Source organism: Petaurus breviceps, unplaced genomic scaffold (assembly GCF_028583685.1).
Source record: "Petaurus breviceps papuanus isolate PSGF00001 unplaced genomic scaffold, PetGlider_PUasm1.0 98, whole genome shotgun sequence".
NCBI classification, from domain to species: Eukaryota; Metazoa; Chordata; class Mammalia; order Diprotodontia; family Petauridae; genus Petaurus; species Petaurus breviceps.
Window position 1 is genome coordinate 50,463,309 of NW_027187460.1, and position 13,375 is coordinate 50,476,683.

At 36.3% G+C, this 13,375-nt stretch overlaps 1 protein-coding gene across 1 annotated transcript in view; it reads right to left on the reverse strand.

Moving 5' to 3' along the window:
* The window catches only part of PKHD1L1 (PKHD1 like 1), a 222,093-nt gene that overhangs the window by 11,166 nt on the left and 197,552 nt on the right, over positions 1-13,375 (reverse strand). Inside the window, exons 72-76 of the mRNA XM_069081363.1 lie at positions 9,703-9,838; positions 6,865-7,209; positions 3,093-3,244; positions 2,553-2,699; positions 2,316-2,469 (exon numbers count right to left, since the gene is read on the reverse strand). Coding sequence (XP_068937464.1) covers positions 2,316-2,469; positions 2,553-2,699; positions 3,093-3,244; positions 6,865-7,209; positions 9,703-9,838 — 934 coding nt within the window. The remainder of the gene's footprint in view (positions 1-2,315; positions 2,470-2,552; positions 2,700-3,092; positions 3,245-6,864; positions 7,210-9,702; positions 9,839-13,375) is intronic.

Sequence of the window (13,375 nt, forward strand, 5' to 3'; positions counted from 1 at the left end):
GTTGCAGGGGTCTGGAGACTGTCCTGCAGACAGAGTGAATACTGTCCACTGGCGAAGGACAATGCTGTTGTTGCAGGGGTCTGGGAACCTTTCTGTTGGTTCAGAAGCCATGAAGAAGGATTTTCTTGTTGTATGTTTACAGAAATCCTGGGAGAGGGTTTTGCTAATGTTTCCAGGGGTTCTAGGACTGTTCTACAGACAGAGGATGAATTAATGAAGGGACTGGCAATGTATCTTGTGGCCTTGCTAAGCCTTGTCTCCCCAGGAACTAAGATTGCTGAGAACTTGCCTTGTGTCAAGATGAAGAAAAGACCTCCATTTGGGTATTAAGTGCTGTGCTTAAACTTGAAGTAACTCTGGGGTAGATTCAATTGTGATCCAGGGGTGGGGAACTTTTGACCTTTTTTGTTCCATGGTTGAACAAATGAATGTACTTTACTTATGTTTGGAAACTAATCTCCATTTGAGAAGAGGGGCTTTGTGGTGGACTAAATGAAGGTACAGCCTAGGGGTGGAGTAGTATTTAGAACAGGGACTTTGTAATTGATTGAATGATTGGAAGGTCCTGGGGTGGGGTAATACTTGGAGATTATTTAATCACCCTTAGTAAATGCTGTTATTTTGAATGATGTCATGTTTTGACCTTCTCTGTTCTTGGTTTGTCACTGAATAAAATGGAGAGCACCTATGCTGGTATTCTGAACCTTGGGAAGTTACCTTTCCTTGGCATTATATTACACTTGCCTAAAAAACCAGAGTTGAATAGAAAATTTGACATTCAGATACAAGAAGCAAGAGAAGCATGAGAAGGTAAACAGGGAAAAGGAATCATAAGGAACTTATCAAAGTTGAACTATTAACATTCCTACATGGAAAAAAACAATAATTGTAACTGATGAAACTTTTCTCAGTAGTTTAACTAATTAGAAATATATATATTTGTCTATAAATTAAGAGGTAAGAGGAATATAATGAGAGAAGATGGGGAGAGACAGATTGGGGTAAACTATCTCATACAGAAGAGGCAAGGGAAAATGGTTACAATGAAGGGGAAGAATAGGAAGGCAAAAGGGAATGGTTCAACCTTATTCCATTGAATTTGGCCTGAGGAGGGAGTGAAATACACACTAAATAGGGTATCTCACCCTCCAGGAGAATAGGGGGGGAAGGGGATGAGAGGGGGGATGATAGAAGGGAGGGTAGGCTGGGGGGGAGGAGGGAGGTTGGAAGCACTCACTTTTGAAAATAGACAGGATCAAAGTGGAGAGTAGAGCAGGTGGGAGGTGGGATGGGAGGGAGGGAAGTGTAGTCAGTCTTTTACAATGTATCTACTATGTTATTGTTTTACAGTAGCAACACATGTGCAACCTATACTGAACTGCACATCTTCCCAGTAGGGGTGGGTGATGGGGAAATAGGGGAATGAATCTGGAATTGAAAGTTTTGAAATCAAATATTCAAATATGTATATGTATATGTATACATGTGTGTGTATATGTATATATATATATATATATATATATACTATTATTAATACCATCTTACATGTAATTGGGAAATGGAATGTGCAGGCACTGAGGCATAGAGATCCACTGGAAAAGTGGAAAGGGGTATGGGGGAAAATGTGGGAGAGAGCAGATTGGAGTAGGGGATATCCTGTAGGACTCCTATTTTGGGGCAGTGGGTGGGGGAGAAATGGGGAGAAAATTTGTAACTCAAAATCTGGCGGAAACGGATGATGTAAATCAGAAGTTAATAAAGCATTAAAAAAAAGGAAAAAATAAAATATGATTTTTTGTAAAAAAAAAAAAGAATAAAGGTCAAATTGGGGGCAGATAGGTGGTGCAGTGAATAGAGCACCAGCCCTAGAGTCAGGAGGACCTGAGTTCAAATCCAGCCTCAGACACTTAACACAAAAACTAGCCATGTGACCTTGGGCAAGTCACTTAACCCCAACTGCCCTACCAAAAAGAAAAAATAAACTTATGAAAAAAGAATAAAGGTCAAATTGCTATAGAAAGCCTTGACCATTTGAAAAAGGAAATTATTCCATAAATGTGAAGTTTTTTGTGTTAATATCAAGCAAAATGAAAGGCTTAATTTTGTTTTGTTATTTCATGTTTGTTTTGAAGGTTGTTAGTTAGAAGTATCAGCATTACTTGGGACTAGAGGAACTGTCATTTGAGACCACAGTTACAAGTTCAGGTTTCTAGAAGTTGTGGTTCAAATTGCTGTTGGATGTATAATTCATCAAAACATAAATGTTGTACATGTCATTTTTGTATCTGTCTTTGTAGATCCAAAACATTACTTACCAGTTTTAATGAGAGTCAGGTCTGTGTAGTTGGCCCAACAACTGCTAAACGGAATCGTTGTATTTCCACTAAGGCCACTGACTTGGTTATTGCTGGCATCTTTGAGAATGGCCTTGAGGGTCAATGAAGTAATTCCAACAGATACACAGTTACCCTGAGGAGGAAAAAAAAAACCCCAACATATATATATCTGACTTATAACCTATTGCTGTAACATAGCTTTGGGATATCACTTACATCAGAATCCATTGCCTTAATTGAAGGTTGCTGGGAAAATAGATGTCCTGGTAGCCCTGCTACTGGCTGAGTAATCACAGAAAGGGAAGACACAAAGGCCAGGTGATTGATTGGAAATGCAGACCTTTCCACAGGCTGTGCAGTCACCTGAAAATAGGTATGAATAATAATTGCATTTTAAGTGTATTTATAATATGTAGTAGTAAACTCATCTTACCCTAGCAGTTCTAATATTCATAGATTGTTAATAAGAAAGAATATGTGCTCAATGTGGTGGCATCATTTCTACCATATTTCTTACAAATATCAAAAAGTATGAAAATCATTCAATTTGTTATTTAAAAATTTAATTTCTCATCAAAAATTTTTGTGAAAAGATATAATCTTTATTTAAATAACTTCCTTTGATTTTGTAAATAATGTTGGCAGTGACTTTACAAAGTATAGGTGATAATAAAAAATGACTATAAGCCCATGGAAATATTGAAATTCAAAGCAATAGAGGAGCCTATTAATGACACTTAAAGCTGTGCCACTTACCTGTATCCAACCAGAGTCACTTGGGGTAGGGAGAGGACTAGCAATAGACATCGAAGAGACGTTAAATCCAAGGACACTATTTATTTTTCCTAATATCATGGCTTGTCCAAGATGATCGGCAATTTCTTGGAGTACAGACAATTGCATCTGACCTATTGGAAATAACATTTTAATAATATAATATTGCAAATTTTGGATTTAAGAGGACAGAATGATTACTGCGGGTGAGTTTTTTACTTTTCCTCACCAAAGGGAAGCATTAGTAGAACTGCTTTGGAATACATGAATAATTTCAGTACAAAACTGACCATGATAAATATATGAAAGAGAGAAATTGCTAAGTGAGTCTAAGGGTAGCAAAGTTATTTCCAAATGGAGGGGGAAAAGAGAAGGGGTAAGGTGGCATTTGAGTTGAGTGATTTAAGATTTGTTTCTTAACTCTGAAATTTCTGGTAATAAAATTTAAGAAATCCCACCACCATTTAAGATAACCTTGAAAGATAGCAGCAAAACTTTATCTGTCCACTGGAGCTTTATTAGCTTATTTGTAGGAATGAAGGGAGGGAGGAAGGATGTAAAAAAAGGAAGGAAGGAATGAAGGAAGGAAAAAGAAAGGAAGACAGGAAGAAAAGAAGGTGGGAAGAAAGGGAATAAGGAAGGAAGGAATGAAGAAAGAAAGGCAGAAAAAAGGAAGGAAGAAAGAAGGAAAAAGGGAAGGAAAGAAAAGAGGAAAGGATAAAAGGAAGGAAGGAAACAAGTATCTTTTGTTTCCTATATGCCAGGCACTATGTGCTAAGTGCCAGGAGTATAAATACAATTAAAAAGACAGTCTCTGCCTCCAAGGAGCTTACATTCTAAAAGGGCTAGACAACACAATAGCAAAATATTAGTAGCCTTATTAGCTCTCAAAAGACGTACAAATTGTATTTCTCTGGACAAAATGAGCAGTCTTGTATATTTTGCTATCCTAGTCATGATTATTTACAATTCTATTATGTTTTGAATACCTTTCTACACCATCTCTCTTGGAGATCTCTTTCATCTTTTCCATAGGTTGAACTATCAGCTCTACATTAATGACTCCCCAAACTATATCTCCAGCCCTGACTTATAGTATTTTCACCTGAATGACCTGTCATTATTTTAAGTGGATTAGACCTAAAACCAAATTCATCCCAACCATTCTCCAAAGCAGTTTTCTCCTCACTTTTCTATTTCTGTTTAAGTCACTGAAGTCCAAATCACTGGCATCATCAATGACTTTTCCTTATCCATGGGTTTTCACACCCAAATCATAGATCATATTTATTCTTTCTATATAATGAATCATCTATCTATCCCTTCCTTTCCATTTTAATTGCCAGTGTCAAAATCTTATTCCCTAGGCCAAGATGTGAGGCAATTAAAAGAGAGAAATGGGGGGAAGGAATATATTTATTTAGCATCTACACTGTGCTAAGTACCTTTCAAATATCTCATTTGATCCTCACAACAACCCTGGAAGGTAGGTGCCATTATTATTCCTATTTTATAGAAGAGGAAACTTAGGCAAACAAGTTTAATGACTTGCCCAAGGTCAAGCAGCTAGTAAATGTTAGAAGCTAAATCTGAACTCAGGTCTTTCTGACCCTAGGACCCAGTGCCTTGTCCATTGTGCCACCTAGCTACCTCTAGACAAGAGCCCAAGTAAAAGAATCTTTTTAAGGGAAAAAGAACATGGTCCAGATTGTAATCTGAGAGAGTAAAGAGGATACCACATTGACTTAGTTTTGAGGGTTCATTAGGGTTTTGGGGGACAGAAAAGGTATTCATACTCTCCTGTCTATTTTTCCTACCATTTAACAAGAAATGTTTTTTATATGAATGATTTTGTGGTTAATCAGCAGCTACATCAGGGAAGTTAAAGGCAACCTCATGCACAAAACTTAGTAACAAACTTTAGAAGCATATTTGGGATAAAAAGATGGCCATGAAATGGTAAAACTAAGAACATAGTTGCTGGTTCTCTCAGGGCTTCCTTGTGTGAGAAGTATATTCTTATCTGGTCTGTGGAGCTTTGAATTCTTATAACTTCTGCTAACTTAATTTCCATGAGGTATCCAATATATGAAAGCAGTAAAATGGCTACTCAGATTTTCTCCTTATATGTCCCATGTGAACCAGTGACTTTTCACCAGTTTCCTTACTTCCCAGGGATACCCAAGTGTAATGAGAATGGGAATTTGAAGATCTTCCTTGCCCCTTAATAGACCTAGGGGGGAGTTTGAAGACCTCCCCTGCTTTGAAAGTAAACTTTGCCCCCTAATAGGCTGAATGTAATCACATGGAGCCTGTGATGGAGGGAATTTGCTGAATGGTGGAGCAGAGCCCATAGGAATCTTCCCTGCTATGAAGATAAACTCTGTCTGCTAATAGGTTAAATATAGTCACATGGAGCCTGTGGTGGGAGGAGTTTGCTGAATGGAAGCAGAGCCCACAGGAAGCTGGTAGTCAGAGTTAGCCAGATGGTGGGGGAGAGAGGAGGACCTCAGGCAAGGAGATAGAGAGGTGTGTAAGTAAATATTGATCTTGTATTGGTTTAGGGGAAGGCTGAAGGATGCTGTGGTTCTCAATGTTATTATGGCTTCTGAATATCTTTGATACTATGATGGAATTGGCTTACTGGTTTTGGGATTCAGTTTTCTGGTATCCAAATAAATGTTTCAGTTATATCCTCTATCTGGAGAGTTTGGTATATTTTGTGATCAAACGTCATGTGATATTTATAGTCATGGTCTTTATCATGATTGTAGATGCTGTAAATATTGCATTGGCACTACACTGAGTAATGTCAATAAAGAAACTGTTTTCTTTTACTGCTACTCCAAAATCTATGCTTTAGGCTCTCTTGAATTACAGTTCATTAAGGGGGGAAAATAGGGAGAAAAGGAAAGGGAGCAGTCAAAAGTTGGTTTCTATTGTGGTTGATTTTGCAAGTTTATTATTCACCCAAAGAGATGAGGCTTTCTCTCATCACCTGGGATAAGCATCTATTCAACTTTTCTTATTTGGGTATAAAAATGTTAAGTAGAAGAAGAAAAATGAAAAGGGAGAAAATAGAGCTTCTTATTCCATAAGCCATCCCTACCACATGTACTTGCAGCTGCTTTTTCTGATGGGAAGTCACAAATGGCTTCTGGGGTCATCACTGTATTTTATCCTTCCTTCAAAGGAAGGCTCGCTTTGTTTTGTATATGTCACATACAGAGGTGCAAAATGAAACAGAGGGGAAAGTCTAGTATCCTCAAAACCTCTATTACAACAGCTAGGAAGCAGAAAACAAAGCTCTTTTGCAGTGCCTAATAATTGCAGGAGCAGAGGTGAGGCTCTCAAACTATTATATGTTTCATTGGGTAGAGCATCCAATTAAAGTGGGATTGTAGGATCCACCAAAGCAGAGGCATACCTTAACAGTTATCTAATCCAACCCTTTCATTTGACAAATGAAAAAACTAAAGCAAAATGAGATTAGTTGAATTGTCCAAGGTGGCAAAGCAAAGATTTGACCTCTGCTTTTCAGATAATAAAATCAGAGGACTTTCTTCCATACTATGCTGCATCATACTTTATGCATTTAGGTTCCCTAGTCTCTGGGGAGTCAAGCTGGGTCCCTAGTATCAACATGTTATGAATTCATATTCCTTTATCATATAATTTACACATAATTATCTCATATGACAAATATATCATATCATATCATTTCATATCATGTCCTTTCTTCTTTGATACATGCCTGCAGTGTGATTGCTTAGTATCTGGGTGGGTGGTTCTCCAATTTCTAGTTCAATATTGATCACTGCCATTCTCTTCTTCCGTCGGCCATTTTCTCTAAGTATTTTGGTGATGCGAATTTTGTTGACTGGTATCTTCAGGAAAGAGGCAAGATTTCTAACCAGATTCTGAGAGTTATAAAAATGATCTTCTGTCATTGCTGGTAATTTAAAGGAAACAAATAGGACTGCCGTGGTACGGACTTCAACAGGAGTAGGTCCTTTGACTAAAAGGTAAAGCATCTGGTAGGTTCTGTCAAAATAGTTTTCACCTGAGACAGGAGAATTCAGGCTTGGAAGATATCCCCCTGTTTAGGAAAATAGCCATAATGGTGAAAGTCAAGATACTTTATCCTGTCTATTCTATTTATCATGTAGCATTTAGTACTTTGAATTTAGAGAATTCAGAAAATTTTCTTCTTAGATTTTATCACTTTGTTCCTTATGTTATACTACTGATATGGAAAATGAAAATACATTACTTTAGCAACATATTAAAATTTACAACAATAATATACTAACATTGAATTTATTATAAATAACTCTATAAATAGGCATTAAACCTATCATGAATTCACCCTATCTGCTATATAAATGATATAGCTGAATATACTTATATCCTTTTTATCCCCAGCACCTAGAATGGTGAATGAAATATATAAAAAAGCATTTTTCCATGTAGTTCTATTTAGATGTTAATATTTTAAAGACCTGATTAAAAATTCAACTTAATTCACTGAACATTTATTAAATACCTACTATGTACCAGACATTGCCTAGACACTGGTGATGCAAAGGCAGAAATTAAACAATCTGTGCTACAAAAATCAATTTGAATTTCACTGTCATATGGTTTCTGTTATACCTCTTATCAACTTTCACAAAGAACACCTGTGCTGCTGCAAAGCTTGCTATTTTCACTAAAAACAAAAGCACATCATAAAACAAGGTATGTATTAAAAGACTCAAAGGTACATTACTACAATAACACTGATTTACTTTTCATCTTACAGAAGCCATGGAGAATTTCAAACAAACACATTTTCCCCCAGGACTATTTTCTTTAAAGGTAACAGAGAATTCACATGAAATTTATTACTGTTTTAATAATTTTCAAGAATTTGTGGCTGGTTCATTGCAATGTAACAAATATATTTTTTAAAAAGATAAACTTGTGTAAGACTAATATAACACTAAGCTCTCAGGATAAAGCATTCCTACTGAAAAGGAAAATTTAAATTTAGAAAAATCAGCCACTTGGTTGTACCCTTTAAAATCAAATAACCATCATGGTCCAGTAGTGAGTATCAGATTTAGAGTCAGAAGACTTTGGTACAAATATTGATTCTGAAAGTTGGTAGATTTGTGACCTCTTGATAAATTAACTAACATTTCTGGGTCTCACTTCCTGATTTGTAAAATGAGAGAATTGGATTAGATGGTGCCTTCTTGGGTTAAAAAAATCACCTTTACACTGTGATCAATGGAAAAAGCATGGCTTGACTCCAGAGGGCAGAGCTAGGAATGCTATTTGGAAGCTGCCAAGGCAAATTTTGGATTAGTGAAAAAAAATAGCAATCAGGTCTATCCAAATGTAGAATGAGTTTGGGAGGTAGTAATTCGTGTGTTTCCAACTAGAGATCTTCAAGCAGACTGTATCACTAGCAAGTGGGTGTGCTGTAGGAGAGACTCTTGGTCTGGCATGAGTTAGACAAGAAGATTTCTGAATCCTCTTCCAAATGTGAAATTCTTAGATTCTGTGATCACTCTCTGTTATGCTTTGAGATAATGTTATTTGTGGGTGGATTTGTTACAAACTTTTCCCCCTCAGAATAACTGTGGGGCACACATTTTGGTCTTTGCAGTTAATGATTATTCATCATTAATTGGAACTGATAATTTCATTCTTTAAAAGACAAAGGCAGCAATCAATTGATCAGTTAATTAACAGACATTTATTAAATACAAGCCATGTTTCAGGTGCTGTGTTATAGCCTGACCAAAAAAAAAAAAAAGATGAGAATTGTTTCATTGCAACCCAGGAAATTCCAACCCTGTACCTGATGCTGAGCAACAAGAAAGAAGTCACTGCTGAATAAGAAAAAAGGGAATGTTGGGAACAAATTGTCATGAAATCATAGGTTTAGAGCTAGAAATGACCTCAGAATTAACCCTTACAATCCTTTGAGGAACCCAAGGACTTTCCCAGGGTTACGATGGTAGTGAAGCAGCAGAGCCAGGATTCAAATGCAGGTACTCTGACTCCAAATTCTATGATTGTTTCATTGAAATCCTCCATCTCAGCTCACTTCTCTCTTCTTTGCTACCACAAATTCATTGATTGAGGGGAATTTCATTGGAAAGACCCAAATAAACTACATAACAGGATAATGAAAGATATTATTACTGTTGAGCCACTTTTAGAAATCTTTGAAAGATTGTGGAGAATGGAACTGATGTCATAGGGCGTGTGAAGGGCAAATAACATGCTAATTTTTAGAAGGTATGTATAGCACAGGCACGGTGTGTGGTCTTATCTATGTGAGCAGTGTACTCTATGGGCATGGTGCCTGTCAGGTTACTCATAGACTCCTTCCCTATATTTGGGCTGACTTATTCAACTCTGATCTGGACTCACATTAGCAGATCTTGGGGATACAGATGGTCAGAGTAGGACAGTCAAATTCATAGACAACTGGCTATGACTCACTACTCTTTCCCTTAGGATGATCCTGGAATGTGGAATGATATACTCTGACTATTGGCCACTTTAGCTTCTAAGGCCCCACTGGTATGCTTACCTGTCTGTAGGTGAATGTTAAATTCACAGTCCTTCTGTTGATGGTTCCATACTGTGTTTTTAGGACAAACCAGAGAATTGTTCACATAGACATCCAGACGCTGAAGAGTGGAAAAAAAAACTGCTACTCGAACAGCCTGTTAAAAATAAATGATATAAATATATAGCCCTTGCTTCCTTTAAAATATAGAATATAGGGGCAGCCAGGTAGCACAGTGAGTAAGAGCACCAGCCCCAGTGTCAGGATGACCTGGGATCAAATCCAGACTCAGAAACTTAGCACCCACCTAGAAACACCTGGCTGTGTAACCTTGAGCAAGTTACTTAACCCCAATTGCTTTAAAAAAAAATAAAATATAGAATATAAAGTACAATTGTAGATTCCTAAAAGCCAAGGTGTGTGTGTGTGTGTTTTTTTTACATAATTATCTACCTAAAACAGTACCGCACAAAGAACAGCACCTTATATAATTAGGTACCTAATACTTTACAAATACTTAGTTCTGTAATGAATTTCAGAAAATAAGCATGTCTAACATCGCCTAATTAAAATGGAGTTAACCTATAGAAAATTTGGCAGAAGATGTATTAAAAGTCAGTCAATAGACCTAAGAAAAATAAAATGTTCTTATTTTGACTTCATTTTTTGTTCATTGTCATACTTAGGTTCTCTTAATATAATATTATTTGTAACTCTAAATTGAACTACTTTCTAATTTTGAACCATTCTTAAAAATGGCTAAAATGTCAATGCCCTTTGACTCAAGGATTCTCTTCTGAGCCATATACTCATAGAGATCAAAGACAGGCCCTTACAAATACTGAAAATTCAGAGAAGCATAGGAATACTTACAGGGACTGATGTGGAATGAAATAAATAGAGCCAGGAATACAATATTACACTAACTACAGCAGTAGAAATGGGAAAAAAATTTAAAAATGAAACAATATTCTGTAATTATAATGATAAAATTTGACCACAGTGGAGAGATTAGGAAGTACAACTTCCTTCTTTGAAGAAGGAGGACCTCTGGATATGGTGCATGCCATATATTATCTGACTTGGTTAATATGCTGGTTAGTTTGGAATTGAATTTTTTCTTTTTATTTTTTATGCTTTGTTACAAGGGGGCAACTCACTGGATAGGGAAGGAAGGAGGGACTTATTCAGAAATGAATGTAATTTAAAAAGTATATCAACTAATATTTTTAAAATATATACCCTCCCCTCTATTTTTAAACAAGTAACGCACATGCATTCACTCTTGTCTATTTCAGCTAGTCACCGTTAGAGCCTACCGTGTTTCCCCGATAATAAGACCTGTCCTGAAAATAAGCCCTCCCCTTATTGTGTAAGATTCCTCTAAAATAAGCCCTCCCCCGAAAATAAGCCCTATTGAGATTGCTACTGTAGTGAAGGTGATCCTGTTCTTCCCCAGTGATTTGCTTGCTGGTGCCATTGACAGCAGTGCCACGGAGGAGAGCTGAGGCAGGACAACATAAGCCCTCCCTTGAAAATAAGCCCTCAGGTGTTTTTCTTTCAAAAAAAAAAAAAAATAAGGCAGTGTCTTATTATCGGGGAAACACGGTATATACTTATTCCAATAATGCTTCTGCTCAAAACATTTTTGAAACTCCTATTTTGGACCTGTCTTCAGAGCTAATTTCATAAATCAAATAATGAAATTAATTTCATTATAGTCATACTTTTTTACTTACTTTAGCTAGTATTTGTATAGCACTTCAACATCTACAAAGTGCTTTACAAATATTCTCTCATTTGATCCTCACAACAACCCCGGGAAGTAAGTGCTATTATTGTCCCAATTTTACAGGTGAAGAAACTTCAGGCAGACAGAAATTAAGTGACTTGCCCGGGAACACAAAGCTAGAAAATGTCTGAGGTTAGATCTTTACTGAAGTCTCCTTGACTCTAGGTCTAACATTTATTCCCTGTGTCAACTACCTGTTTCTACCTCATCTTTTTTCTTGAGAAGAATGATGGCTAAGGCTGGTCTTACCAAGCTTGAGCTAATTCATTATATTTATCTCCTAATAATTTTATCAAGCTTCCAAAAAGCAAACTCATTCAAGGATTTATAGCTCTTATGGTACTATCAGAAGTGTTAGGAAGAATGCCATGATCATTAGAAATAATGAATATACCCTAATAGACCCTATAGTCAGGGTCTATTTTAAAATGGATACCACTATTTGAATTAATTTTGGTATGATGCTTTAAAAATATTTCATGATATGGTAGTTTTATGTAGTATTATGATATGTAGTATGTATATATATATGGTATTATGTAGTATATATGGTAGATATGTAGTATTAAGAATAGTGGTCTGGAGACAAGACTTGGATTCAGTTCCAGACTCTTTTTACTTGCTAACAGTATAACCTTGGGAAAGTAATTTAATTTCTTTGGATCTCAGTTTCCTCATCTGTAAAATGGTAGTAATAATATTTGTACTACCCATAGTAATGAGTCGTGACAAAAGTTCTTTGTAAATTATTAAGTGCTATGGAAATATTAGTTTTTTTACTCATATTACAACTACATGGCTAGAGAAAGAAGGATGATAATATTATGCATTGTTGGAATTGTGCAGTGTTATTAAAGATAAAATATAAGCTATTAATTAAATATGATTTTAATAGACTAATGATATGTGAAGAGTATCTGATTACTTTGTGAGTCTGTGAGAGAGGCAATATCATTTTGACGTACCCACAACTTCATCCTTCCCCGATGCAGATCTGAATGCCTCATTCCATAATATTATTTCCAGTGTCTTGCCACAGACCTTCCATAAGGAGGTTATTCGTTAGTTCATTTCCTTTGATTCCTTTAATATCTTCTGGGTGCTATTGTACGACTTGGGCTATTATTGTGTCTCATTCTTGTTACAGAGGCAGACAGGTGGTACAGTGTATAGAATGCTCGGCCTGGAATCAGGAAGACCCATCTTCTAGAGTTTAAATCTGGTTTCAGACACTTACTAGTTGTGGGACCCCAGGGAAGTCACTTAATCCTGTTTACCTCAATTTCCTCATCTCTAAAATGATCTAAAATGAAGGAAATGGCAAATCACTCCACTTCGTGGAGTCACAAAGAGTTAGACATGACTGAATAACAAATTCTTGTTACATTACTAGTCTACCTCCTTTGCTATCTCTACATAGTCTTTATGATATCTTCTAAGTTATTTATAAAAAGCAAATTATTATTTTCAAGTAATTATTATTGGGGCAGATAGGTGGTGCAGTGAATAGAGCACTGGCCCTGGAGTTAGGAGGACCTGAGTTCAAATCCAGGCTGACACTTAACATTCAACTAGTCGTGTGACCTTGGGCAAGTCACTTAACCCCAATTGCCCTGCCTTTTCCCCTCCAAAATAAAAGCAAAAGTAATTGTTATCTAATTATTAAAAATTCTTAAATTGTTACCATTTTAATATGTTTAAAATGAATGCATTTTCTATTTCATCAAAAGCTTTTCCTGCAATTATTGACATGGTCTTCTTACTATTTTTGTGGGTTTTCTTATCAATGTTGTTTTCCTAAAGGTTGTTTTCCTAAAATGAACTATGGTTGCATATCTGATATGAGTCCCACTTGAACATAATGAATTAGTTTCTTAAACATTGCATCATTCTTATTTTCCA